This window comes from Sminthopsis crassicaudata, chromosome 5, assembly GCF_048593235.1.
Source record: "Sminthopsis crassicaudata isolate SCR6 chromosome 5, ASM4859323v1, whole genome shotgun sequence".
Taxonomy (NCBI): Eukaryota; Metazoa; Chordata; class Mammalia; order Dasyuromorphia; family Dasyuridae; genus Sminthopsis; species Sminthopsis crassicaudata.
In genome coordinates, this window is record NC_133621.1 from 231,908,933 (window position 1) to 231,934,531 (window position 25,599).

The 25,599-nt window shown below is 38.4% G+C and overlaps 1 protein-coding gene across 5 annotated transcripts in view; it reads left to right on the top strand.

The window, feature by feature from the left end:
• The window catches only part of NCKAP5L (NCK associated protein 5 like), a 46,477-nt gene that overhangs the window by 17,712 nt on the left and 3,166 nt on the right, over positions 1-25,599 (top strand). For 4 of the 5 annotated variants that reach the window (XM_074270440.1, XM_074270442.1, XM_074270444.1 and 1 more), the window contains 7 exons: positions 482-604; positions 2,324-2,392; positions 10,056-10,094; positions 11,003-11,122; positions 21,879-21,992; positions 22,268-24,984; positions 25,331-25,487. In XM_074270440.1, the coding sequence (XP_074126541.1) occupies positions 488-604; positions 2,324-2,392; positions 10,056-10,094; positions 11,003-11,122; positions 21,879-21,992; positions 22,268-24,984; positions 25,331-25,487 (3,333 nt within the window). In that variant the 5' untranslated portion in view covers positions 482-487. The remainder of the gene's footprint in view (positions 1-481; positions 605-2,323; positions 2,393-10,055; positions 10,095-11,002; positions 11,123-21,878; positions 21,993-22,267; positions 24,985-25,330; positions 25,488-25,599) is intronic. The other variant, XM_074270443.1, reaches the window with a different exon arrangement.

Sequence of the window (25,599 nt, forward strand, 5' to 3'; positions counted from 1 at the left end):
GGAGCATGTGCAAATTTTGGGGGGGGTTAGAGGAAAAAAATAAAAAAAGTTTGGAGACTCTTTATCTATGATGGCTTTTGCATTTTAAAATGTAATAAACCTTATTTTTACATGTAAAAACTATTCTTTATTTGACCCATGGAAATAGTTTGCTGATTCCTAAACTACACCAGATCCCTTGTTTTACAGATGAAGAAACTTGAGATCTCAGGAACTGAACTGGTAGCAGAGCCAATTCTGACTACAGATTCCTTCACGTGTTCTATTCTGCCACTCTGTTATCATACACTTGGTTTAGGACTTGATTGGTAATGATGAGGAGGATGATGATTATTATGTGAAAACTAAATTAATATGAACAAGAACATGTAACATATAAGAAAAGTAACATAGAAAGCCATATCTTTCATAATTCCTATTCAAGTTTTTTTGTTTTGTTTTGTTTTGTTTTGTTTTGTTTTGTTTTTGTTGATGTTCCCAGAGCTTGATGTCTCAGGAAGTTGAGGAACCATCTGGGGACCCTGGAACCCCAAAACCAGGAGGCAGCATTAACATGGAGTTAGGGACTCGGCAAGAGCTTTTGCATCGACTTCGGGAACTGGAGGTAAGATAATCAGGGTGGGGTCTGTAGATTTAGGGAGCTGGCAATGGGTAGGGCAGGAGAACTTTGGGATTTCTGCTAACCCCAAGAATTGGGTATAGCATGTATCATACCAAATCAGGCGTCAATATGTGAGTCAGTGAATAGAGTGCTAGTCTTAAAATCAGGAAGACAGCCTGAGTTCAAATCCAGCTTCGGATATTTGTGTGAACTTGGGCAGTCATTTTGATAAGGGTTGGGGTCCCTTTAAGATTCCTTTCTATTTGCCCAACCCATAGCTGACTTTGATTCACAAATCCTGGTCAAAGGCACCCTTTGAATATCTGGGCCCAGCCCCACTATCAGCTCAGCTTCCCCCAGCCCTCACCTGATCTGAGCTAACTGAAAAGCCCTGCAAAAACTTGGGGGTATGGCCCATCATCTTTTGGGTATAAAAGAGGTGAGCCGGACCGCCCTCCTTGCAGGAGCCCTCCCAGCCAACACATGGTATTCTTCCAGCCACGTAAGGGTTCCTGCCTGCCCAGCGGCCACCTCTGGCCCTGGCATCTTTGTAACTGAACTTTACTTCCAAATTCCTACAATAAACCTTTTATTTATCAATCTAGCCTGTAAATTCATTTTACAGGAGACACTGCGCCTCATGAGATTATCTATGCGCCAACAAACGGGGTTCCCCCTTTCCTTTCCCTCATTAATTTCACCTCTTTCTACCTCACCTTCCTCAATTGTAAAATGAGAGTAATAGTGCTAACCTTACAAGGTTATCATAAGGATCAAATGAGATAATATTTTTTAAAAGCTCCAACAGTGTCTGGCATGTAGTAGGTACTACATAAATGGCTTAGTTCCATCCCCAAACCAAACCAGATTGCTGGTAATAGGTTTGGAATTAAGAGGAATTGAATTCAACTTCCAACTCTGTATGTCTATATATGCCTCTCTGCCTCAGGCTCCTCATATGTAAAATGAGAGGGCTTGACTACTTGACTTTTGAGGCACATTTTATCTTTAAATGTATAATCAGGTGATCTTTAGCATTGTTTAGCCCCTTATGTCCAAAGGATGAGTCTCTTATCAATCCCTGACTTTCATTCTTAGTGATACTGTTGCAGAAAAGTAATTTTAGTACTGCCCTTCTTTTATCCTTGGGTTGCTGGGTTAGAATAATGAGCACCTGGGAGGAGCCACATCTTTTCTCTGTGCTTCTTTTCTCCCTCCACCCAAAGCCCAGGGGCTCCTTAAGCAAAGTATCTCATTGTATTGCAGCTGCCTTACCCTCTCTCTACTTAAGTTACATTTTTCTGTCTTACATTCTCTCTCCTTTAAGGACTCCTTATAGCAATGATTTTTGTTTTTTCTTTTTCTGCATATCTTGCCTTCCAGCCTAAAATCTTGAACACTTCATTCCTCAACCACTAAACTAGAGCTTAGAGTTTAGAAATAGATTTTCCTGGTGTCAGAGACAGGGTTCCAGAAACAAACTTTCCTAAAATTATCTACGTGACTCAGAGACCTGTGCTGTTTATGCTAGAGTTACAGGATTTGGAACAAAACATAATCCCTGTCTAAATGGAGTTAGAGGAATATTATATGAAAAGTAGCTCTTTCCCTAAAGCCCTACCTCTAGACCCTATAGCTTGTTTTTTTGTATTCCTAAAATACATAGGAATAAGTTAGAGACCTATGTAAATCCATGAATTTGCTGTTCTTTCTTCTGTTTAGGCAGAAAATTCAGCACTGGCCCAGGCCAATGAGAGTCAGCGAGAGACCTATGAGCGCTGCCTGGATGAGGTCAGTGACAGTAGGCTTCATGTCCCCTGGTGGGTGGGAGAATCAAGAAGTAGGTTTCAAAGACTTTATTCTGGTCCTTTGCTCTCAAATTTGAAGCAAACTTAAAGGAACTATATAAATAACAATTACAAAAAACCCTTTATACAAAGACAGGTATGAATAATTAGAGAAATAGTAATTGTTCATGAATAAGCTGAAGCAATATAAAAAAGACAATACAACCTAAATTAAATTACATGTTCTGTGCCAAAGGACTACTTTATAGAGCTAGAAAAAAAATAACATTTATCTGGAGGAACAGAAGATCTAGATGGGTATATGATATATACAAAAAAGGTAATGTCAAGCATATTAGAGGAACAAGGAAGAAATTGCCTGTAATATCTATAGATGGGAAAGAGTTCTTGACCAAACAAGGGCAATAAAGGATAACAGGAAACAAAATGCATAATTTTGATTACATAAAATTATGACTTTTTTTGTACAAATAAAACTAATTGCAGTTAGTTTGCAGATCCATTAGATTAAGTTAAAATCCATTAAATAGTTAAATGCAGATCCATTCCGTTAAATGGTTGAAATATGCATGGCTATTTTTCAGAGGGAGAAATCCAAATTGTCAATAAAACAGATATGGAAACAGTGCTTTAACTAATATATGGAGAAATGCAAATTAAACAGCTCTGAAGTTCTGCCTTCCACTCATCCAACTGGTGAAATTGTCAAAAAGAAAAAAAAATGACATAGCAAAGAGATGGCAAACAGCAATTTGTAGCTATGCCCAATAAGTTACTAAATTGTTCATATCCTTTAACCTTGTAGTACCAATATTAAGTTTATACCCCAAAGTGACTAAAGAAAGAAGAAAAGGCTTTGTGTCTAAGAAATATTTGTAGCAGCTCTTTTTGTTGTGGCAAAGGATTAGACATAATTGGGCTACATATAAACTGGGGGGCGATTATTAAGTATTACACTATAAAAAATGATAAAAGTGGGACAGTTACAGAGAAACCAAGGAAGACATGTATGAGCAGATGCAGAACCAGGAAAACAACTTACATAATACCAAAATGACTTTGAAAGACTTTAAAATTCTGATCAGCATGGCAACCAACCACAGTTCCAAAGGACTTATGATGACTAGGGCTACTCACCTTTTGACAGTGATTGACTCAGTAAAGATTGAGACTGTTTTGGTTTTAATTTTCTTCTTTATCTCCCCCATCCCTAAGATAGTAAGCACTTTGATATGTTATATATCTACATTCATGTGGAAGTCATGTTGTATAAGAAAAAGAAATACTTCCTCTAGATCCTGAAAAAAAAACAGAGGTACTAGTTATATACTTGATATAGAGCATACAAGTGAATCCACAGTACATGAAAAAGAATTTTGACCAGATAAAATTCTTATGAAGTAACACTGGAAAACTTTCATCCCTAAAATGTTCACTTAGTCCCCACTTTCCTGGCAGGGAAATACAAATTGACTTGTGAACTTGTGTCTAGGAACCATGTGTTTAGTTCTCTTCCTACAGAATTATTGAGTTATTCCAACACTCTTCCCCCACCTCCGTTCCCATTTATCTCCACAGTTTACTCTGCATAAAGTGAGGGGAACCTTTTTCCTGGCACTACTCCATAGATAGGCAATATGTTCCAGAAAACTTTCCCTTTATCTTACCAAAATAAGATTCTGATTTTGCATCGCAAAAAAAAGAAAAATGGTAGAGAAACAAGAGTGGAACTGTCGAGTGGGAATCCAGGATATGTGACTGCACTGAGCTGAAAGGAAAGAGGACTGAAGTAGTTGGGAAAAGAGGGATTGGGGAATATAAGAGAAAAAGCCTGAAAAACTAAAGCTTTCAAGATGAAGAAAACTTCACAAATAAATCAACAGACCAGGATCTTGGAACTAGAAGGAAGAAAACATACTAAATCCTCAAGGCGCAAAATGTGTTAGTTTTTGTTAGAAAAGCTAACAAAAATTAACAAAAAAACACCTGATGAACTAGAGAATGTTATAGACTCTGAAAAAAAGCATAAAATAACAGGAGACTAACAGGATGGTTCAAGAGAAATGCAATCCATTAAAAAGAAATTAGCCATATAAGTAGGGCAGAATTTAGAGCTTTATCTTCTTTTTTAGATTTTTAAAATTTTTAAATAATAGCTTTGTATTTTCAAAATATATGTAAAGATAGTTTTCAACATTCATTCTTGGCAAAACTTTTTGTCCAAATTTTTTTCTCCCTCCTTTCCCCCATATTCGCCCTCAGACAGCAAGTAATCCAATATATGTTAAACATGCAGTTCTTCCATACATACTAATACATTTGTCATGAAATCAGGTGAACAGGGAGAGAAAATGAGAAAGAAAGAGGGGAAAAAAAAAAAAGATGAAGATGAAAATATTATGTTGTGATCCATATTCAGTCCCCATAGTCCCCTTTCTGGATGCAAATCTCCAGCAAAAGTCTGAGTCACCTCATTGTTGAAAAGAGGCACATTATCAGAATTGATTATTGTATAATCTTCTTATTGCCGTGTATAATGATTTCTTGATTCTACTCATATCAGTTCATGCAAGTCTCTCCACACCGCTCTGAAATCATCCTGCTGATGGTTTCTTACAGAGCAATAATAGAATTTAGAACTCTTAAAGCAGAATTTTTTTAAAAACAATTTGACAGAAATAAGGCTTAGACTAATATAATAAACCACTTCATAAAAAAATTAGAAGGGAAGCAGAACATATACCTTTCACAATTATGGTTAAAGCAAGAATTAATCAACAAGGGACAACTAGATGTCACAGTGGATAGAGCACTGGCCCCGACATCAGGAGGACCAGCCTCAGACCTTATTTCTTAGTTGCATGACCCTGGGCAAATCAAATCCCAATTGCCTCAGCAAGGAAAAAGAAAGCAAGAGATACAGGCAATTACAAAAAATGAAAGAAATAGTTTTGGTTACATAAAATTGAAAAGCTTTATCATAAATAAAATTATACATTTAGAATAAAGAGGGAAGCAATTCTCTGATGAGATTTTTTTTTTTTTTTTTTTGGTTCCAGGTGTGCAATACAATATCCATTCCCCAACAGAATGGTCTAAGAGTATGGACAAAGTTCTCAAAAAGAAATGCATACAATTAGCATATTCTAGATCTCTAATAATAAGACAAATGCAAATCAAACCAGTCCTGAGATTTCATCTCACACACAACAAATTGGCAAAGATGACAAAAGATAGGAATAGTCATTGTTGGACAATAAATATAGGCACAATGCTAATACATTATTGTTGAGATTATGATTTAGTATTTCAAACTGGGAAACAGTTTGAAATGTGCAAATAAAGTTACTAAAATATCTATATCCTTTTACATTCCACTACTAAGCATATAAAAAGTTCATTGATAAAGCAAAGGGCTCCATATATACTAAAATATTTATAATGACACTTTTCATGTTAGCAAAAAAAATGAAAATAAATACATATTCATAGATTTGCCTGTATTACAAATTAGGTTATCAAATTGCAGAACATGAGTAAAATGTATTATTTACTGTGTTGTATGAAACAACAAACATGATGAAAACCGGAAAAATTTAAATGAACCAGTGGAAAATAAAGTTATAGGGAAAACAAAATGATTGCAGAAAAATAAATGGAGAGAACAACCACAAAACAATTGAAAGCTGAATGTTGCAAAAAGTACAGAGAGGCAGCTAGATAGCACAGTGGATATAGTCTTAGGTCTGAGTTGAAATCTGCCCTCTTAACACTTCTTTGTGTGATACTGTTTCCTTAACAGTAAAATGGTTATGGTAATAGCACCTTATTTCCAGAGTTGTTATGACGATCAGATGAGATGGCATGTAATAAATACTTAATAAATGCTTTTTCTCTTTCCCTTCTCTTCAAAGAACAAGTTTAACTCCAAAGACATAAGAAAACACTTCCCCAGGTTCCCTTGCAGAGTTGGATTCCACAGATGTGGAACATTGGATATTCCATTAGATTTTTTTTTTTTTTAATGTTTGATTAGTTTTGATGATTTTGTTTTCTTCTTCTTCTTCAAAAATAAATTATTTGGCATAGGGAATGACTTTGAGGAGAGGTAAAGGGAGGGATATGAAGAAAATTGTAGGCAGTATGAGAACAGTAGCAATAAAAATATTTCTAAAGTAACAAATAGTTTTCTAAAACCAATAACTAGCTTTATATACCTAAATAAATGAATATCACCACTTACTCCACTATTATTCTAAAAATAAGAAAAAACTAAAGATATAGAAAGATGAAGAGACAAAATATACCTATTTATTTATAAACATGATTGATTTAAAAGTGCTACAGAATCAGCAAATTTAAGATAATGGCTTCAATAAAAGCATAGACTATAAAATAAGTCACAGACAGCAATATTTCAATATCCTAATAACAAAATCCAGGAGTTGATAATAGAAAAGTCCCTTTCTAAATAATTAGCAACAGGTGGTGTGGTAGATAGAGTGCTTGGCCGGAGTTAGGAAAACCTGAGTTTAAAATGTAGCCTCAGACATTCATTAATTGTATGATCCTGAGCAAGTTCCTTGATCCTGTTTGTCTTATCTATAAACCTGTTTCCTCATCTATAAAATGAGCTGGAGAAAGAAATGGTAAACCACTCTAGTATCTTTGTAAAGAAAATCCCAAATGGGTCTTAAGAAAGTCAGACTTGACTGAAAAACAAAAATACTAAACTAGAATGTGCAAAGCATTTGGCAATCGGTCCATAGAAGCCAACTCAAAACCCGTTCAATTACAATTACTAAAGGCTTCTTAAGTAAAGAACAATATAAATAATTGGAAAGATATTCACTGCTCATTACTGAGCCTTATATAGTAAAAATATAGTCATTTTTACTGAAATAGTTCACAGATTCTTAATACTTTTCAGATTGCCAAAGGAATATTTTATGTTTGGGGGGGACAAGAGGAGAAAGAAACAAGTATTTGGTGACTACTATATGCTCAGGCATGTGCTTTGCACTTTACAAATATCTGATTTCTTTTAGACAACTGGACTAAATACTAACAACAGAATTTACTTAAAGAAATGAAAAATCCAGAATATTGAGTGAGATACTTTCAGACCTCAAATTATTATTATAATGCAGTAATCATATAATATTGGTTGAAAAAGCTGAATCTGAACTAATTCAACTCAGTAACCATGCTGAATGAAACAAAAATAAATTACCTTAGAAACAATTTTTTAATTTAACAGGAGTGGCTGAGAAGACAAGTATGACAGAAAATGAATTTAGATCTACATTTGGCAGCATTGACCACAGTAAATTTCAAAATAGATGGAGACCTGAATATTAAAGATTACATCTTAAGAAAAATGAAAAGATCTTTCCTAGTTATGTTGTTAAGGGGTGACGTCTGAACCAAACAAGGAAGAAAGGCAACTAAAAAAGATAATGCACATAATTTCAATCACATGGAATGGAAAATATTTTACATGAATAATATTAACAGATCTAGAAAAAGAAGTGGAGCAGTTGCCAAAGGGAGTATCTTTGTATCAAATTATGCTGTTCAGGTTTGAGATAAGTCCGAGATATCAGACAACCAAAATGTGAGGCCCAGGACCCAATATGTAAAGAATAGTTAAAGAATGTGAATGGTTCTCAAAAGACTTGTAATCATTAATAATTATATGAAAGAATGAATGTTCCAAACAATTTTAAATAGAGGTTAAACCAACTGAGGATTTCTAATTAAAGATGGCAATGGGAAAAGTAATATTAAAGGCCAGCTCTTCCATCCTGAACATCCCAAAATGTCAGAATATAATCACAGAAAACCAGAAATCAACTCCATCCAGTCCAAACTACAAGAATATATGACCCAAAACTGGAAGAAGCAAAAGCAATTCACCAGGAAAGGAACTAGTACAGGTAAATATAATTGGAGTTTTTGGAGGCAGTTCACTAAAGCCAAGTCACACTCCAGTAAAGTAAACAAAAGCCAAATCAGGGACTTTAAACCTTTCTATCTTATACCTATATAACTTTATACCTTAAGTACAGGTATAAAGAAGTTAGGAAGGCTCAGGTCAGAGATATCAGGAGTTAATTGCAAACAGCCCTGAAACCAAATCTTTTATGCTTGTATATTTGCGTCAGTTACTTAAATGGTATGGCCTTATTACAGAAATATGCTACAAATTTTTTTTCCCCTAGTTTATTATTTTCCTTCTGATTCTAACTGAATTGGTTTTGTTTATGCAATAGCTTATCCATTTTGTGTGATCAAAATTGTCTATTTTATCTCATTTTGTGAAGAACTCATCCCCATGTACTGGTAAATAGTATCTATTTTCCTGTTCCTTTATTTTGTTTAAAATACAATTTTATGGGGCAGCTAGATCATGCAGTAGATAGAGTGCTGGCCCTGAAGTCAGGAGGAGTGAAGTTCAAAACCAGTCTCAGACACTTAATACTTCCTAGCTGTGAGACCCTGGGTAAGTCACTTTAACTTGCCTCAGCAAAAATAAATAAAATATGGTTTTATATCTAAGTCTTCTATCCCTTTGGCATTTATTATGGAATATGGTATGAGATAAATCTAAATCTAATCAGACCACTTTCCAGGTTTATCAGGAGTTTTTATCAAATAATTCTTATCCTAGTCCTTGGATGCTCATTTGCATATTGCAGGTATAATATTGAAAGTTTTTTTTTAATCAAATAGTTTTGATGATTATTGCTTTATAGTATAGTTTGAAATCTGATACTGCTAATCTCTCTCCCATTGCTTCCCTTCTTTTTCCCCCTCCAGATTAGTTTTGTTATTTTTTTTTCTAGTTCTTTAAAGTAGTCCTTTGATACCTGGTATGACAGTGAATCTAAATTAATTTAAGTAGTTTTGTCATTTTTATTATATTGTCACAATCCAGACACAAAAAGTTAGTGTTCTTTTCCTGCTGGATTTTGTTAATATGCAGAAAATAGATTTGAGATTTATATCCTGCTACTTTACTAAACTTATTAATCATTTCTATTCATTTTTAGCTGCCTAAGTAACATATTATCTGAGAAACTTGTTTCCTTATCACTTAGGCTTATTTCTTCAATTTCTTTTTTTTTTTTTTTTTTTTTTTTTTTAATCTTATGTAGCAGTATGCTCATCTGAGTCATGCCACTAGAGGTGGATGTCATCTAGGACACTGTCTTGAGCCGCCTTTTCTTCTCTCCCTGTACTGTTTCAGTTTCCATGGATTCAATGATTATTTCTGTTGTTGATTTTCTGATCTGCTAATGTGGCCCAAATCTCATTCCCGACCTCCAAACTCCAACTGCCTGTTAGATACATTGGTGATGATAATGTAAATGGAACAAAACAACAGAAAAACAGACAAATCTTATTGTGGTAAAATTTTAAAGACCAAATGACAACCCATTTCTTAGCAGGGTTTCAGTTCTATGAATGTGGAAACTGCAGATAGCAATGTGTTAGGCTTTTGCTAATCTTGGAGGGGGTAGGAGTTGGGGGGAGGAGATACAATGGGAAATATGAGTGATATTTTAAAAAATTATGTAAAATGTATTTTTTAGAAATGAAATTATAATGTTTTGACATCTCTCTGTCTTTTTGTTTCCTAGGTTGCCAACCATGTGGTACAGGCACTTCTGAATCAAAAGGTAAGGAGGGTAAACTTAGTATTGGGCTTAGAGGCTGATTCTATATCTTCCCTACATCACTTTCTTAGCCATATAGCCCAATGAATAAAAATGAAGAGATGGAAGTATATGGAGAGGCTAGACACCTTTAAGCTAGTCTTGAATGCCCTCAAGCCCTGAGTTCCTATGGAACTTTGTGTCACAGAAACTCCCTGCCTTATTTATATGATTCCTGCTCTTAGATAGTTGAACTCTATTCTCTGGCTCTTAGAGACATAGTAAATAATTCTTAAGTACCCTTCAACTCTAGATTCCTCTGAATAGATTTTTGCTATCTCCCTCTGATTTCCATCTGATTTCTTCTTATTTGCATTTAAACATGAAATCCCAAATGGCTAACAACAAGGCTGATACTGAGTGGACAGGAAAATTCTACAAAAAGCTTGGTGATTATAAATGACTTATTGATTATAGATGATTGAAATACTTGCTTCTTTCCCTGTCTTAAATGGCTTTATTCCATAGAAGTGGAAAAGTCTTATAATTTGCTGAATTTTACCCCATGGGTTATCAATTCAGGATTCAAAATCTTTAAAGAATAAGTTTTTGCAGGGGGAAATGAAAATTCCTGAAGCAGATTTAATTTCCTTCAACATATAGTAAGCTTTCTATAATGATTTATTATTACTGAAAAACTTAAGAGTTTAGGTAATTTTTAAGTGATGGAAATCTTGGGATACCTTTAACCTGATAATAAAAATTCTTTCCCTTTTCTGTTAAGCCCCCTTGTCTCTGTCAGAGGCAATCCAGGACTGAACCAGCCAGTGGATTTATTCAAGAGTCTCTTCTTAGGTTCTAAAGAAGAAAAAAGTGTGCTAATCCAATCTTTTTTTTTCTTCCACTCTAACCTCCACCCTTGGATGCCAAAGGACTTACGTGAAGAATGCATCAAATTGAAGAGGAGGGTATTTGACTTAGAACGGCAGAACCAGACATTGAGTACTCTCTTTCAGCAGAAGTTACAGCTTTCAGCAGGTTCTCTTCCACAGGTAAAGTTGGCTATCTTTCCTTTAAAAGAAAAATCTGGCTTTCTGTATACCTATATCCCCACCCCTATAATGATCAATTTTTCCATAAACATAAAGATGAAGATTGTCTCCATCCATATTCCAATGGTCTATGAGCCACCAAAGAATTGGCAGAATTATGGGTTTGGAAGTTGCCTGGGAGATCCTTAGCACATTGACCTTGTCTTCTCTCATCTAGAAAGACTTGACTTATCAATAGGGGGGGAAAAAAAAAGGTTCATTCCCTTCATCCTAATGCCAAGAGAAGGGTGGAACTTGGAAAAGCAGGTACCTCAGACTCCTAGAATTTCTGCCTTCAATGATCTGGCACAGCATCTAAAAGGAAGCATGATGAGGAAGACACATAGCCTTAGTGTGGCAGAGAGAACTGGGGAGAACTTTGAAAGTCACCAAATGCTTCATTCAGTTAAGCAAGACTTTTATTTAAGCATGTTCTATGTCACAGGCTCTAGGGATGTGAAAAAAAAGCATTCTAAGATACTGGTGTAGCTATGAATGGTTTCAACCTTTATGGAAAGCACTGAGCTATGCTAAGTGACTGAAATATCTACACTCAGAAATTTGCTAGCTACCCACCCCAAAGAGGTAAATGATAAAAAGAAACACATAAACACACAGACACAAATCCCAAGAGATTTAAAGCAGCACTTTTTGTAGTAATAAGAAACTGGAAACAAGAAAGATGTACATGGATTCAGTCATGGCTAAGTGGTACATGATACAAAGAATAAAATGAAAAATTATTGCTCTGTAGGAAATAATGAATATAATGAATACAGAACAACTTTGGGAAGACTTACAAGAATCAATATAATTAAGTAGAACCAGAAAACCATCATACACAGTGATTACAATAGTGTAAATGGAAAGAACAGCAAGACAATCAAAACCAAATGCCAGGCAGTTTAAAGAACAAGTTCGATATTACATAAATTATTTGATTAAATGATAAAATCAGGTTGGATTTTTAGCAGAAATGCAGGCTGGTGGTTCATTTAAAAAAAAAAAAAAAAAAAAACTTCCTAGCTGTGTGACCCTGGGCAAGTCACTTAACCCCAGCCTCAGGAAGAGCAAAAACAAAAACAAAACAACATGAGACCTTTATCAGAAACACTGGCTATAAAAATTGTTCTAGCCTTGTAAAGTAATTTTTTGGCAGTTTGATTGGTATGGCACTGGATGAGTAGATTAATTTAGATAGAATTAAAAATTTTTATTATACTAGCTTGATCTACCCATGAGCAGTTGTTTTTCCACTTATTTAAATCTGACTTTATTCATGTGAAAAATGTTTTGTAATTGTGTTCATACAGTTCTGGGTTTGTCTTGACAGGTAGACTCCCAAATATTTTGTATTGTCTATAGTTGTTTTAAATGGGATTTGTTTATCTTTCTGTTTCTCAATGATGGTCAGTTAATACTTAGAAATGTACCTATGTGGGATCATAGTGTCCTAAATATCAGAAGCAGAGCCGTGATCTTGGCCAATCTAGAAGAAGTTGCCAATGGAAGAAAGGGTGCTAGCATGGCAGAAGGACTTTTCAGGTAACAAGTACCATGGAGGTTTAATGGGTTTTCCGGGGTGAAGAAACCCCAGAAGCCAAAGAAAATTCCAGAATAGTGTCAAAGGTGGAAAATCAGGAGGGCACTAAGGGGGGGAATGCTTTTCCTTACTAGTTTAACATGAAAAGACTGATCACCATCTTGGTGCTGTAATTATTTAGCCATGGTGATCCATGAAACAAAAATATGAAATGGCCCTTGTTCCTTAGTGGAATCCCTTTCCCTTCTGCAGTGATGGTGGTGGTGTCAAAAAAGGGACAGAGATATATAAAACATGATTTTTTGTTATTAAAAGAAAGAAAAAAGGAAACTCCAAATAGATGGAGGGATTACAGGTCTTGGAGAAGCAGAGAAAGGAGTTGGAGGAATTGATTTTATATTATGTCTAAAAACTACATTATTTTAGGGGTTATTTGACCAGCTGGTATTGCCATACTCATGAGTGTTTACAAAAAGACTGCCATGAAAATAATATCTGCTCCCTCTAGACATAACTTTTGAGAGAATAAAGATAAGAGTTGCCCAGGATGGTTTAGGTATATATGGACTGCAATCTCCCAGAGAGAATATTCAGAATAGATGAATTGACAGATCCATTTGGGGCATCCCAATGGCACCTGGCACCTAGTTCTGTACACAGCAAATACTTAATAAATGGTACTTGAATTGAATTGGATTACTTGTCTAAAGCACAATATTCTAATCTCCATTATGTCTTCATTATTAGAATCAGCTTTTGCTACTTACTAATGAGAAGGGATCAGAATATTTTTTAAAATTCTTTTTTTGGGGGGTTAGAATGCAAGTAGAAACAAACACACATAGATAGCAGCAGCTGTCACCTGTAACAAAAGCACCTTTTATCTTCTTGTAATTGGGCAAAATTCCCTCCTGGCTTATCCCTGCAGCTGAGTGATGATGTGTCCATCTTATGGATATATAGGATAGATATATCCTATATATAATAAGGATAGATAATCATAAAGCAGTAGTATTTTGATGAAGATGTGACCTCAGTAATGTGAATAACCCTCTCTGGGGTTACAGATCAAAATTAGTTTTTTGCTACTCTCAGCCACATTGTCTTCTATATGTGCTATGGGTTAGCCTTCCTTTAGATCTGTTGACATTGCACAGTACTAATAGAGCAGATGAACTGTCCATCAATCATCTCTCACTCTCATTTTATTTTTTCTTTTTCTACTCAGTGTTGGACTTTTTGATCATTTTTATACCATTTCTCTTGTATAATTTTCTACTAGTAATCTTGCCTTTTACATGGTTTTAATCTTTGATGATTGATATTACACGATTTATAGTCTGATAACATCACTAGAAGAATATTGATATTAAAAGAAATGACCTCTGGCTCAGGAGGAAGTGATGACATTTCTCAGGAGAGTTAGCCACTGTCTGCCACTTTGTCACTTAAAGGTCCAGTTTACTATCTACAGTGTCTGTCCAAGGATACTGAAGGACCAGTTCTATAGGTTATCAGCTTAATAGCAAGCTGCAGCTATTGGGAAATGGGCATTCTTTCTCTCTCCCCCCCCCCCCCAGGCTGGGGTTAAGTGACTTGCCCAGGGTCACACAGCTAGGAAGTGTTAAGTGTCTGAGACCAGATTTGAACTCGGGTCCTCCTGAATTCAAGGCCGGTGCTCTATCCACTGCGCCACCTAGGTGCCCCAGGAAATGGGCATTCTTCATGTATTTATTTTTGTTTTCCCTGCATTGAAGAGTTAAACCAAACTCTTGAGAGATTGAGATTCTGGTTTAGAAGGTGTAATATTCTGAAATATTTCAGAATTTGATGAAATAAACATAATGTTTTTTATAAGCAGTTGCTTCTGGAGAACTTTGCCAACTATAGGAAGTTCTTCTTTTACTTAGATCTTGAATTGGACTTTTATGACAGTGGCAAACACTTTTCACTTTACTTCCCATACTCTCTGTGATATTTATTTATTGATATATCATCAGAGAGAAGTTCTATATAACTTTAATATATGCATGGAAGATGCCTTGTTGGAGGAGAGCTCTTTTTTACTCTGCCAAATCAAATGATATTTTTAATAACCAACACAGTAATCAAATTGTATAACTGTAATCGTGAGGCCTGGTGTGCAATATCTTTTGCAAGTTTGCCTATTCCTTTCACATGCTCTTAATATAATATGCAAGTAAGTTATTATGTGAAAGACTTTGTGGTGGTGGAAAAGTAGGCCTAGGAATCAGTAGCTTCAATCTTTTCTGGATTCTCTTTTTTAGGTTGTAATAATAATTGTTTTTTCTCAAACATATGGTATCCTGTGAATGGATTCCTTAACACACAGATTGGCCCAAGGTCACATTGAATGGATCGCTCTTTTGTGTTTCCTTGGGCTAGCCCCCTTACTCTTCCTATCTTTGTTCTTTGGTGCTGTTTCTACTTCCTCTTTACATCACATCCTGGACTGTGATATAGAATAGTGATTTTAGTGGATCTCTTAAAATATTTCTCATTTATGTTACTTTTCTCCTAGTTCCTTCCTTACCAGATTATGGGGTAATTTTATTTAATTGGATCTATTTTCATGCTTTCTGTACACTTATCTTCTTGTTGCTTCTCACTAGCATCAGTAGTTTGATTACATAGATTATGAATTTAGAAGCAGAAGGGGCATTAGAGGCCATGTAGTCTAAATCTATCCATATTTTTGGATGAGAAAATTGTGGCCCAGAAAGATTAAGGGACTTCTCCATGTTTCCATAATTAATGGAACCAGTTTCTCCAATTACAGATCTACAGCTTGGAAGTAGACCAGGTTGAAGATGTTTTATTACAAGCAATGTCTTATCATTTATATTCTTTTGTCTACTTTGATATTAATTTTGGCCTTTGCTTTTAAATATGTGTTCTGCCTGTATACATACCATTGATTCAGAAATGATTCCCACATCATTAGAATTTCATTAGAATATAACATTTTTAGAATGTAATTTTAGAATATTAGAATGTAATATATTTTACTTTGGGGGTAGTATTCAGTATGTTTAGGTATCCAGCAGCTTCCGTCACTTTTAAGCAGATACCTATATGTTATAGAGATGTGAGGTCTCTAGACAGTCTACAAGCTTTTGACTTTTCACTTCTAGACCTGAGCCATATTTTTCAGGTCTTCACCAATGCCCATCTTTACATTGAAGTCACCAAGCATTAAAGCGTTTACCATATTTATTTAATTTGGAAAGCCATATCCTGCAGAATTTTTCTACTTCATTTATCTTTTACAGCAGACATTAGTGCATAAGTTGCACAGTTCTCTTCATGGCAATAGTTTTACAAATTCTGCATAAAAAAAGTCTGTCAGAAACAAATTTATTCACACTATTGCATACAAGCATTGTTGCTTATGGTCAAGCGTCAGAATCACAGAACAACAATATCTTCCTGTTAATTAAAAACCTTCCTTCCTTCCTTCTAAGATCGTCATATATAGTTTTCAGAAACAAATAAAATTCCACAGTCCGAATTAAGTAAGGGTTCAGAGTTTAGGTAATAAGCTCTAACTAATTAAACAGAACAATAGTAACTTGAAATCTGCATCCTGGAGAATCATTTTCTTAAAATGTTGAGTCCATTTGAAGGTGAAGATAGATAAATTATTATGCTGTGCATTTACTTCCATTAAATTAATTTTTTGGGAGCTGAAAGAAAATCTTGGTGATTAAAGGGAGGAAAAGTTTTAGAACAGAAGCATTGTTTCTCTAGACTTTGACTAAGTATTCTGGAAAGGTCTTTACCGGAGAAAGTGGTTACTTTTTTTATTACTTTTAATGTTTGTTTTTTAAGAGAAAAGGGAAATTCATATATGCTAATAACTCCCCCATTTGACATTTTGGGGAACAGAGACTATCTCTTTTTTCTATTTGTACCCACAGTGCTTTGCACATAGTAAGCACTAAATAAAGGTTTTTCATTCATTCTACAATTCCATGTTTGTGAGAAGAGATAACAAAGTATCTGGTGAAATATTTGTTATCTTTTTTAATCTCCTGAATATTGCATATTCCAATACCCTCTTTTTTATTTGTACGGATCTGTAAGTCATTCTTCAATTTAGCTGCAGCTTTCTTTAGTCTTATAACTAAGAATTTCAATATTATTATAATTGACATAAAAACCAGTAGTGTGTCCATTTATTATTTTTTACATTAATCAATTTTATTTTGTTTATTTTTTACATGCATGGGTAATTTTTCCAACATTGACCCTTGCAAAACTTTTTGTTCCAAATTCTCCCCTTTTTCTCCCCACTCCCTCTCCTAGCTGGCAGGTAGTCCAGTACATGTTAAATATGTTGAAATACCTGTTAAACCCAATATATGTATACATATCCATACAGTTATCTTGCTGCACAAGAAAAATCAAATCAAGAAGGAAGGAAAAGAAAAACTGACAAAACAAAATGCAAACAAATAACAGAGAGAGTAAGAATGCTATGTTGTGGTCCACACAGTTCCCACAGGCTTCTCTCTGGGTATAGATGGCTCTCTTCATCACTGAACAAGTGGAACTGGTTTGAATCCTCTCATTGTTGAAGAAAGCCACGTTCATCAGAATTGATTGTCATATAGTCTTCTTGTTGCCATGTATAATAATCTGTTGGTCCTGCTCATTGCACTTAGCAATAGTTCATGTAAGTCTCTCCAGGCCTCTTTGAAATCATCCTGGTGGTCATTTCTTACAGAACAATAATATTCCATAGCATTCATATACTATAATTTATTAAGCCATTCTCCAGTTAATGAGCATCCACTCTGTTTCCATCCACTCATTACAAACATTTTTGCACCTGTGGGTCCCTTTCCCTCCTTAAGATCTCTTTAGGATATAAGCCAAATACTAACACTGCTGGATCAAAGGGTATGGACAGTTTGATAACTTTTTGAGCATAGTTCCAAACTGCTCGCCAGAATGGCTGGATGTATTCACAATTCCACAGTTTTCAGTGTCCCACTTTTCCAACATTCGTCATTATCTTTTCCTATCATCTTAGCCAATCTGACAGATGTGTAGTGGTATCTCAGAGTTGTCTTGATTTGCATTTCTCTGATCAATAGTGATTTGGAGCACCTTTTCATGTGGCTGCAAATAATTTCAATTTCTTCATCTGAAAGTTGTTCATATCCTTTGACCATTTATCAATTGGACAGTGGTTCAAACTATTATAAGTTTGAGTCAGTTTTTTATATATTTTAGAAATGAGGCCTTTCTTTATCAGATCCTTTGGTTGTAAAAATGTTTTCCCAGTTTATTGCTTCCCTTCTAATCTTGTCTATGTTAGTTTTGTTTGTACAAAAACTTTTTAACTTAATATAATCAAAATTATCTATTTTGTGATCAATATTGATCTCTAGTTCTTCTTTGGCCACAAATTCCTTCCTCCTCCACAAATCTGAAAGGTAAACTATCCTATGTTCTTCTAATTTGTTTATGAAATCATGAATTCATTTCTACCTTATCTTGGTATATAGTGTGAGGTGTGGTCTATGCCTACTTTCTGCCATACTAGTTTCCAGTTTTCCCAGCACTTTTTGTCAAATGGTGAATTCTTATCCCAAAATCTGGGGTCTTTAGGTTTGTCAAATACTAGATTGCTATAGTCATTGTGTGTCCATTTATTATTAACTAGACAAAAATCTTAATATAGATCTCTATTAGATAGAGGGTAGGGACTGTCTTTTGCCTCTTTCTTGTGTCCCATTACTTAGCACAGTGCCTGGCACACAATAGGCATTTAATAAATGCTGAATAATTAATGGTGGTAGAGTACTGACAGTTAAATGAATTTTTATGGAAGGTCAAAAAATAGTGATTCTTAAGAGTCATCTGCCCCCTTTTCCATCAGTCTTTCACTGTTGAACTAGAAGGGGTCCTCATAGGACAGAAGATCATAGAAAGACTTACATGAAATGAACAGAACCAAGACAACATTGTGCAAGATTGTATGGTGAACAAGTATGGCAGACTTAGTTCTTCTCAACAATGTGGTGATCCAGGACAATTCCAATAGACTTGTGATGGAAGATGGCATCTGCATCTAGAGAGGGAACTATAGAGACTGAATGTTCCTGGAAGAATAACATTTTCATGTTTTTTTGTTTGTTTGCTTTCTCTTTCTTGTGTTTTTTTTTTCCCTTTTGATCTGATTTTTCTTATATAACATGATAAATATGGAAATATGTTTAAAATGATTACACATGTTGAACCTATATCAGATTGCTGTTGTGGGGAGGAGAGAGGGAGAAAAAATTTGTAACACACAATCTTAGAAAAATAAATTCTGAAACTCTTGAGATTCCACCTCATACTTCTCAAATTGGCTAGTATGATAGGAAGAGATAATGCTTAATGTTAGCAGGGATGTGGGAAAACTGGGACACTAATACATTGTTGGTGGAGTTGTGAAATGGTCCAACCATTCTGGAAAGCAATTTAGAACTATGCCCAAAGGACTATTATGCTCTATACCTTTTGATCCAGCAGTGTCACTACTAGGTCTGTATCCCAAAGAAATCATAAAAGAGGGGAGAAGAACCACACGTGCACAGATGTTTGTAGCAAATTTTCATGGTGGCAAAAAATTGGAAAATAAGTAGATGCCCATCAATTAGGGAATGGCTGAATAAGTTATGATACATGAAAGTAATTGTTCTGTAAAAAATGATGAATAAGCTGATTTTAGAATCCTGGAAAGATTTACACGAATTTATGCTGAGTAAAACAAGCAGAACCAGGAATACATTGTTCATAGTAACAGCAAGATAGTGCAATGATGAACTATAACAGACTTGGTTCCTCTCAACTATTCAGTGATCCAAAGTAATCCCAATAAACTTTAGATGGAAAACACCATCCTCATCTACAGAGAAATCAATGGAGACTGAATGTAAATCAACCCATGCTATGTTCACTTTTTTTTTTCCTTTTTTTTTTTTCCCTCATGATTTTCCCTTTTTGTTCTGATTTTTTTCTCCCAACATGAATCATGAGGAAATATGCAAGAAGAAAAAAAATGTACATGTACAGTCAAAAAGAAAAAGAAAAATGAATGTTGAAAATTGTCTTGTAAAGACACATTGTATTTGGAAAAATAAAATACTATTGAGAAAAATAAACAAAAAAATATGACCTAAGAATAGCCTGGGACTGAATTTTGCCATGCCTTATCAAATCTTGAGAACTGATTGGATTTATGAACTTTTGACCCCAAATGCCTCTTTACTTTTGCTTTAAATATTGATGTCTATAATCTGAATTCTCAACCAAGTCTCATAGCATTAGAAAGTACCTAACATCTTCTAGTATAATGCTTTGATTTTATAATGAAGATTTGTTCCAAAGCATTTGTCCGAGTGGGAGAATTGGGATTGAAGTCCAGGTGTTCTGATTTATAATCCAATGCTAAACTACCATTTCCTTCTTTGGAATGGGTTGATCAGTGGATTTCACTAGTTTTGGTTAATGGGTTATATCATGGAAAGGGGACTCTATTAGACCACTTTCAGATTCTCCTTTTTCTTGCTCTAACCTTTTAATCAGTACTTTGCAGGAAGGGCCTACATGTCATATGTAGAACATTTACAAATTACTTGAAGCTAGAAAAATTAGCCAATAGATTGGATTATAAAATCAAGCTCTAAAATGATCTTTGTAAGTTATAGATAGCAGGGCTTCCATCTTGTACAGGAAGCCCTATTGTGGCTCAGTAAAACACTGGGTTTGGAGTTAGAAAAAATGGGCTTCAAATCCCACTTCTGGTATTAACTGGGTGACCTTGGGCCAATAAAATCAAGGAGTTGAATTCCTTGACCAGGTAGGTCCCTTCTAATTATAAATCCATGTTTTCCTATGGGAAGTGGCTAAGAAGTAATTCATGTGAAGTAGAGCTAACGATTTTAGGGATTAAAAGTTCAACCTACCATCTGGGGCAGGGGGGAGGGGGAGAAGGAGGGGAAAAATTGGAACAAATGGTTTGACAATTGTCAATGTTGTAAAATTACCCATGCAAATATCTGGTAAATAAAAACTATTATTAAAAAAAAAAAAAAAGAAAAGAAAGAAAGAAAGTTCATGTGATATCAGTCAACAAAGTACCCAAAATAGAGTCTGCCCTTGAAACATCTAAAGTACTGGGTTCATTTCTGGGCACCACATTTTAGAAAGAAGAGTAAATGGAGCACATCTAAAAGAAAGTAGCCATGAAAGTCTCTGGAAACTGGGCTAGTTGGGGATCATTTGAAAGAGACTGGATATGTGGAGCTTAGAGAAGAAATGTATGATGTAGGAGGGATTGTTAAACATCAAACACTTGAAATGAGAAGAGGGATTAGATCCATTCTGTTCTGTTTTGACTCCAGAGAGCAGAAGTAGAGTCAGTAGTTTAAGGGAGGGAGATTTTGGCTAAACATGGAAAATTTCTAAATAATTAGAGCTCTTTCAAAATGGAATCTGCTGCCTTGGAATGTACTGAGTCTTCATATCCTGAAGTGTTTAGCAGAGACTGAATGTGTATCAGTGATGTCAAGATTTGTGATTTGGTCAGGTATTGGAATAGAAGATTTTGAGGTTTTTTTACAACTCTTCTGTGATTCTCTGTCTCATGTTGTTTTTAGGTAGGGAAACTTAAGGCCCAAACTGGTCAAGCAGTTGTCCAAGATGAATTAGACTTCATTAGGCCTACCCTAAGAGGGTTGAGAACCTGGGCCTTCCGGTCCACAGGCCAGTACTCTTACCCAGAGGTAGTCCCTTACCCTAGACTGGACCCTGTCTTCCTATTTCAAGACTCATCTTAGCACCGGCCTCTGGAGACTTGGAGACCTAGCTTCATATTAGGGAAAGATTTGACTTCCTACTGCTTGGTACTACTCAGAGAAGCCACTAGCTTCAGAACAAGTTCCTCAGAGGACTTTCTTCTTCAGGTTACTTGGCACCAGGTCTTAGTAATGAAAGCTAAGTTTTCTTGCCTACTATCTGAAAGGTATATATAGACAAGGCCTTATTCTTACTGTTTTCTTGTTGAGGGTTGGAGAACATTTTCATATAGTTGATGCAGAATGGGCACAGGGCTTTCTGTGGAAATACTTCGTGACGCTTTCTCCTCCTTTTCAGCTCCCATTACATCCACTACAATCAATTTCAGAGCCACTAGCCACCACACTCCTGAATACTGAAGAGGGACCAGCAGCCTTACTGTCAATGGGGTCCTGTACTGGACAAAAAGAGGTACTTGGGAGCAGGAGTAAGTAGGGAAAGAGAGAGGTGATGAACGCAAGAATACAAAGTCTAGACACCTGACTCAAATTATCTCTGCTTGCTTGTCCCATCTTAGTCCACCTGCCAGAGTGAGGAGAAAGGAAGTGACCAGTAGCTAGTCACAGAGTTCCTGAAGATTGCCCCAAATAAGCAATACGCATTTACTTGGGTTCATTTGAATTGGCTGGGCCCTAAGAATGGACAAAGATCCTGTCCTGAAGCCTCAAATCTCTTATTTCCTTTAGGTAGGCTGTGAGCAGCAGCAACAGCAGCAGCAACAACAGGCCTTGGGTAGCCTGGGCCCCCCATTGGATGCTCTTTCCCCATTTCTGAAGAAAAAGGCTCAGATACTGGAAGTGTTGAGGAGCCTAGAAGAAACTGATCCCCTGTTACTGCACCCCATCACTGCTTCATGGAGGGCAGCAGGGCAGTGTTCCCAAGGGGATCCCAGCATCCATTCTGATTGTTCCTTCAAGGGCAAGGCAGGTGAAAAATGGAATCCAGGTGAGAGGCTGGGCTCCCCAGAACCAGTCAATGGTGAAGTATGTACCTCACCCCTGCCAGAGCCTGCACCCTGGGCATCCTGCCTACTCCTGGGCCCTAGTGGACTAGGGGGACTACTCCGGTGGGAACCTGTCCTGGGGAGCCCACTGGGTGAGGAGAAGTTGGGGAGGCTTTGGGGCATGGGCCAGGAATCCCAGAGGTCCCCAGCACCACAACCTGGCCTCCACAGTGGACAAGGCAGCAGCAGTAGCTCTTCCTCAGATGAGGCTGGAGAGCCAGGGGAGGCATTGACACCAGCTGCCCTTCTCAATGCCTTGGCCCGGAAGCAACTTAACCTGGGTCAATTGCTGGAGGACACAGAGTCTTACCTACAGGCCTTCCTTTCAGGGGCTGGAGGGCCCAACAGTGGAGTTACACCCCCTGCCTATGGTCCTGGCTCAGGACAACCATCCCTGCCCAGTGAAGGGCTTCCTCAGTCTCTAAGACCCAAAGGCCTTCCCAAGACAGCATGGGGTGGGGTGGGATCTGAACCCCTCAAGCCAGGCTTAAGCACTACCTCAGAGGGCAATGGGGCCCTCCCCTTCCTCAGTGTGTTTGTGGATGGGGGAGACACCTCTCCAGGCTCCTGGCCCAGTTATCCCCTTTCTTCATCTCAGGTGAAAAGCGAGCTCCAAATTAGCCCCTCTTCCCCCATTGAGACCCAGGAACTCAACTTCTCCTCCCCACCCAAGAGTCTCAATTTCTTGAAGTTGTCTCTAGTCCCAGAGAAGGCCCCTAGCCCTAGCACCCCCCATCTCAGTCCCCATTTGCCCCGAAGTTCTCGAATCCCTTGCTGGAATGGGGGTCCAGATGGGAGTTCTTCTCCCATGCATACCCACCAAGGCCTTGGGGGTGAACTGTCTCCTGAGATAGTTACCCAGTGCCAATCCACCAGCTCCCCACCTACCCTCATTGTGGACTCCATCCAGTTTAGACCCACACATCCAGCCCCATCCTCTGTCCTTTCACCTGAGCCCCCAGCTTGTCCAACCCCACCTCGCTATGAAAATGTCCTGGATCTTTCAACTGGCTCCTTTGGGGACCCATGTCCAGAGCAACCCCTCACTTCCCTCCAGTCATCCAGTTACCCACCGCTGGCCCCAGAGACACGGGACCAGAGTCTTAGGGGCCCACCTAGCCCCTGCCCACCTCAGCTCTGCCCTTATGAGGGTAGCCAGGGGAAAGCTAGTGAGAAGTCAGGACCGGAGTCTCCGCAGGTTGGCTGGAAGGGCACAGGTGGCTCCACTAAAAAGCCAGGCAATGGGGCAGGGAGACGGCCTGGGGAGCCAGGCTTCACCCCTCTCCGAGAGAGACTGATAGCACTAGGCAAACTGAAGACAGGCCCTGAGGGAAGCCCAAGCTCTGACAAGAATGGCAGCCCTGGGAAGCTGGCACTAGAGAGAGCCCGGCTTCCAGGAAGGCTGAGGGAAGGGACTGCAGACACAGCCCCCAGCTCCTTCAGGCCCCTGGAGCCCACTGAAGCAAAGGGGCTCCCACGAGGCGCAGTGCCCCTGGGTACTAGTAGCCTGAAGCAACAGGACCACGGGTCTTCTGGGGAACCAGGTCCCCGCTGCTACTCTTCCCACTCTATGGGTGCTCGTCTTGACCTGGACTCTGTTTCATCTCGTGGCTGCCTCACCAAAGTGGAGCTGGCAAAAAGCCGGCTGGCAGGAGCACTGTGCCCCCAGACCCCACGGACTCCAGTCAAACTGCCTACCACAGTGCCCAGCTCAGGCAAACCCAACAAAAGCCCCCATGGCAGTCCTACCAAGCTGCCCTCCAAGTCACCCACCAAGGTGTTACCCCGAGGTGGATCTCCCCAAGTGCCCAAGGACCTGGTAAAGTCTGAGAAGGGCAAGGGGCCCCCTTGGGCAGACTGTGGTGCCCCCTCCCAGCCAGTGCCCAAAGTAGCCGGCCCAGGGGGCCAAGGTCATGGTTCTGAAGGGCCGGCACTCCATTCAGCCATAGAGGAAAAGGTCATGAAAGGCATTGAGGAGAATGTGCTCCGACTACAGGGCCAGGATCGGACACCAAGCACAGAGGCCAAGCACCGCAACTCGAGCAGCATCGTTAGCTGGTTTGGACTAAAAAAGAGCAAGCTACCAGCCCCAAGCCGCCGAACAGATCCCGGGAAGAACAAGGAAAGTCCGGGGGGCACTCCCCTTGGCAAAGGGGGCAAGCAGGAGGCCCGCAAGCTGGAGACTGAGAGTCTCAACATCTCCAAGCTGATGGCCAAGGCCGAGGACCTGCGGAAGGCCCTGGAAGAGGAAAAGGCCTACCTCAGCAGGCAGGGCCGGGGCCGGCCAGGGGGCCCGACACGAGGTACAAGCAGCAGCGAGGTGGTTCTGGGCCAGGCACAGAGCCAGCTCACCATCATGTACCAGGGCACTGACACCTTCATGCAGCAGCTGCTCAACCGGTAAGTAGAGCCGGAAAAGACGGGGGAGACCACCCTCGGACAAAAAGCCCCACATCAGCATTCCTAGCCGGGTCTGCCGGAGAGCTGTCCCTCACCTGAGTCTCCCGTCCCAGAGAAGAAAACAGTGTCTGGCGGTTGGGTGGAGTGGCAGAGTGTCTGCATGAAGCCTCTCTTCCTCCCCCCCCCCCCTTTCTCTCCACCTCCCCTCCCCCCATGAGCAAGTAGGAAGTCCCTAGGGAGGGAGAGATAGACTGTCTTCCCTAGAATCCAGGGAAAAGGACAACAGGAAGACCTGACAGCCAGGTGTTTGTCCTCTCTGTGATGTTCCTGCTTCACCCCCACATAGGGTAGATGGGAAGGAACTGCCCCCTGATAATTGGAAAGATTCCAAGCAAGATTTTGGAGATTTTCAGTCATCTGTTCCTGAAACCAAGGGCCTCCAGCCACTGCGAAGCCCCCGAAATGGCCTAATTGGTCAAAGTGCCAACAAGTCATCTGGGAAGGTGAGCTGGGGGAAAGGGAAAGGGCCAGCTGGGACCTTGCCTCAGGAATTCTGGGCTCTAGGACCTTATCTGTTGGAGAATTTGGTCTCTCACAAATCTTCCCCTCCAAGTT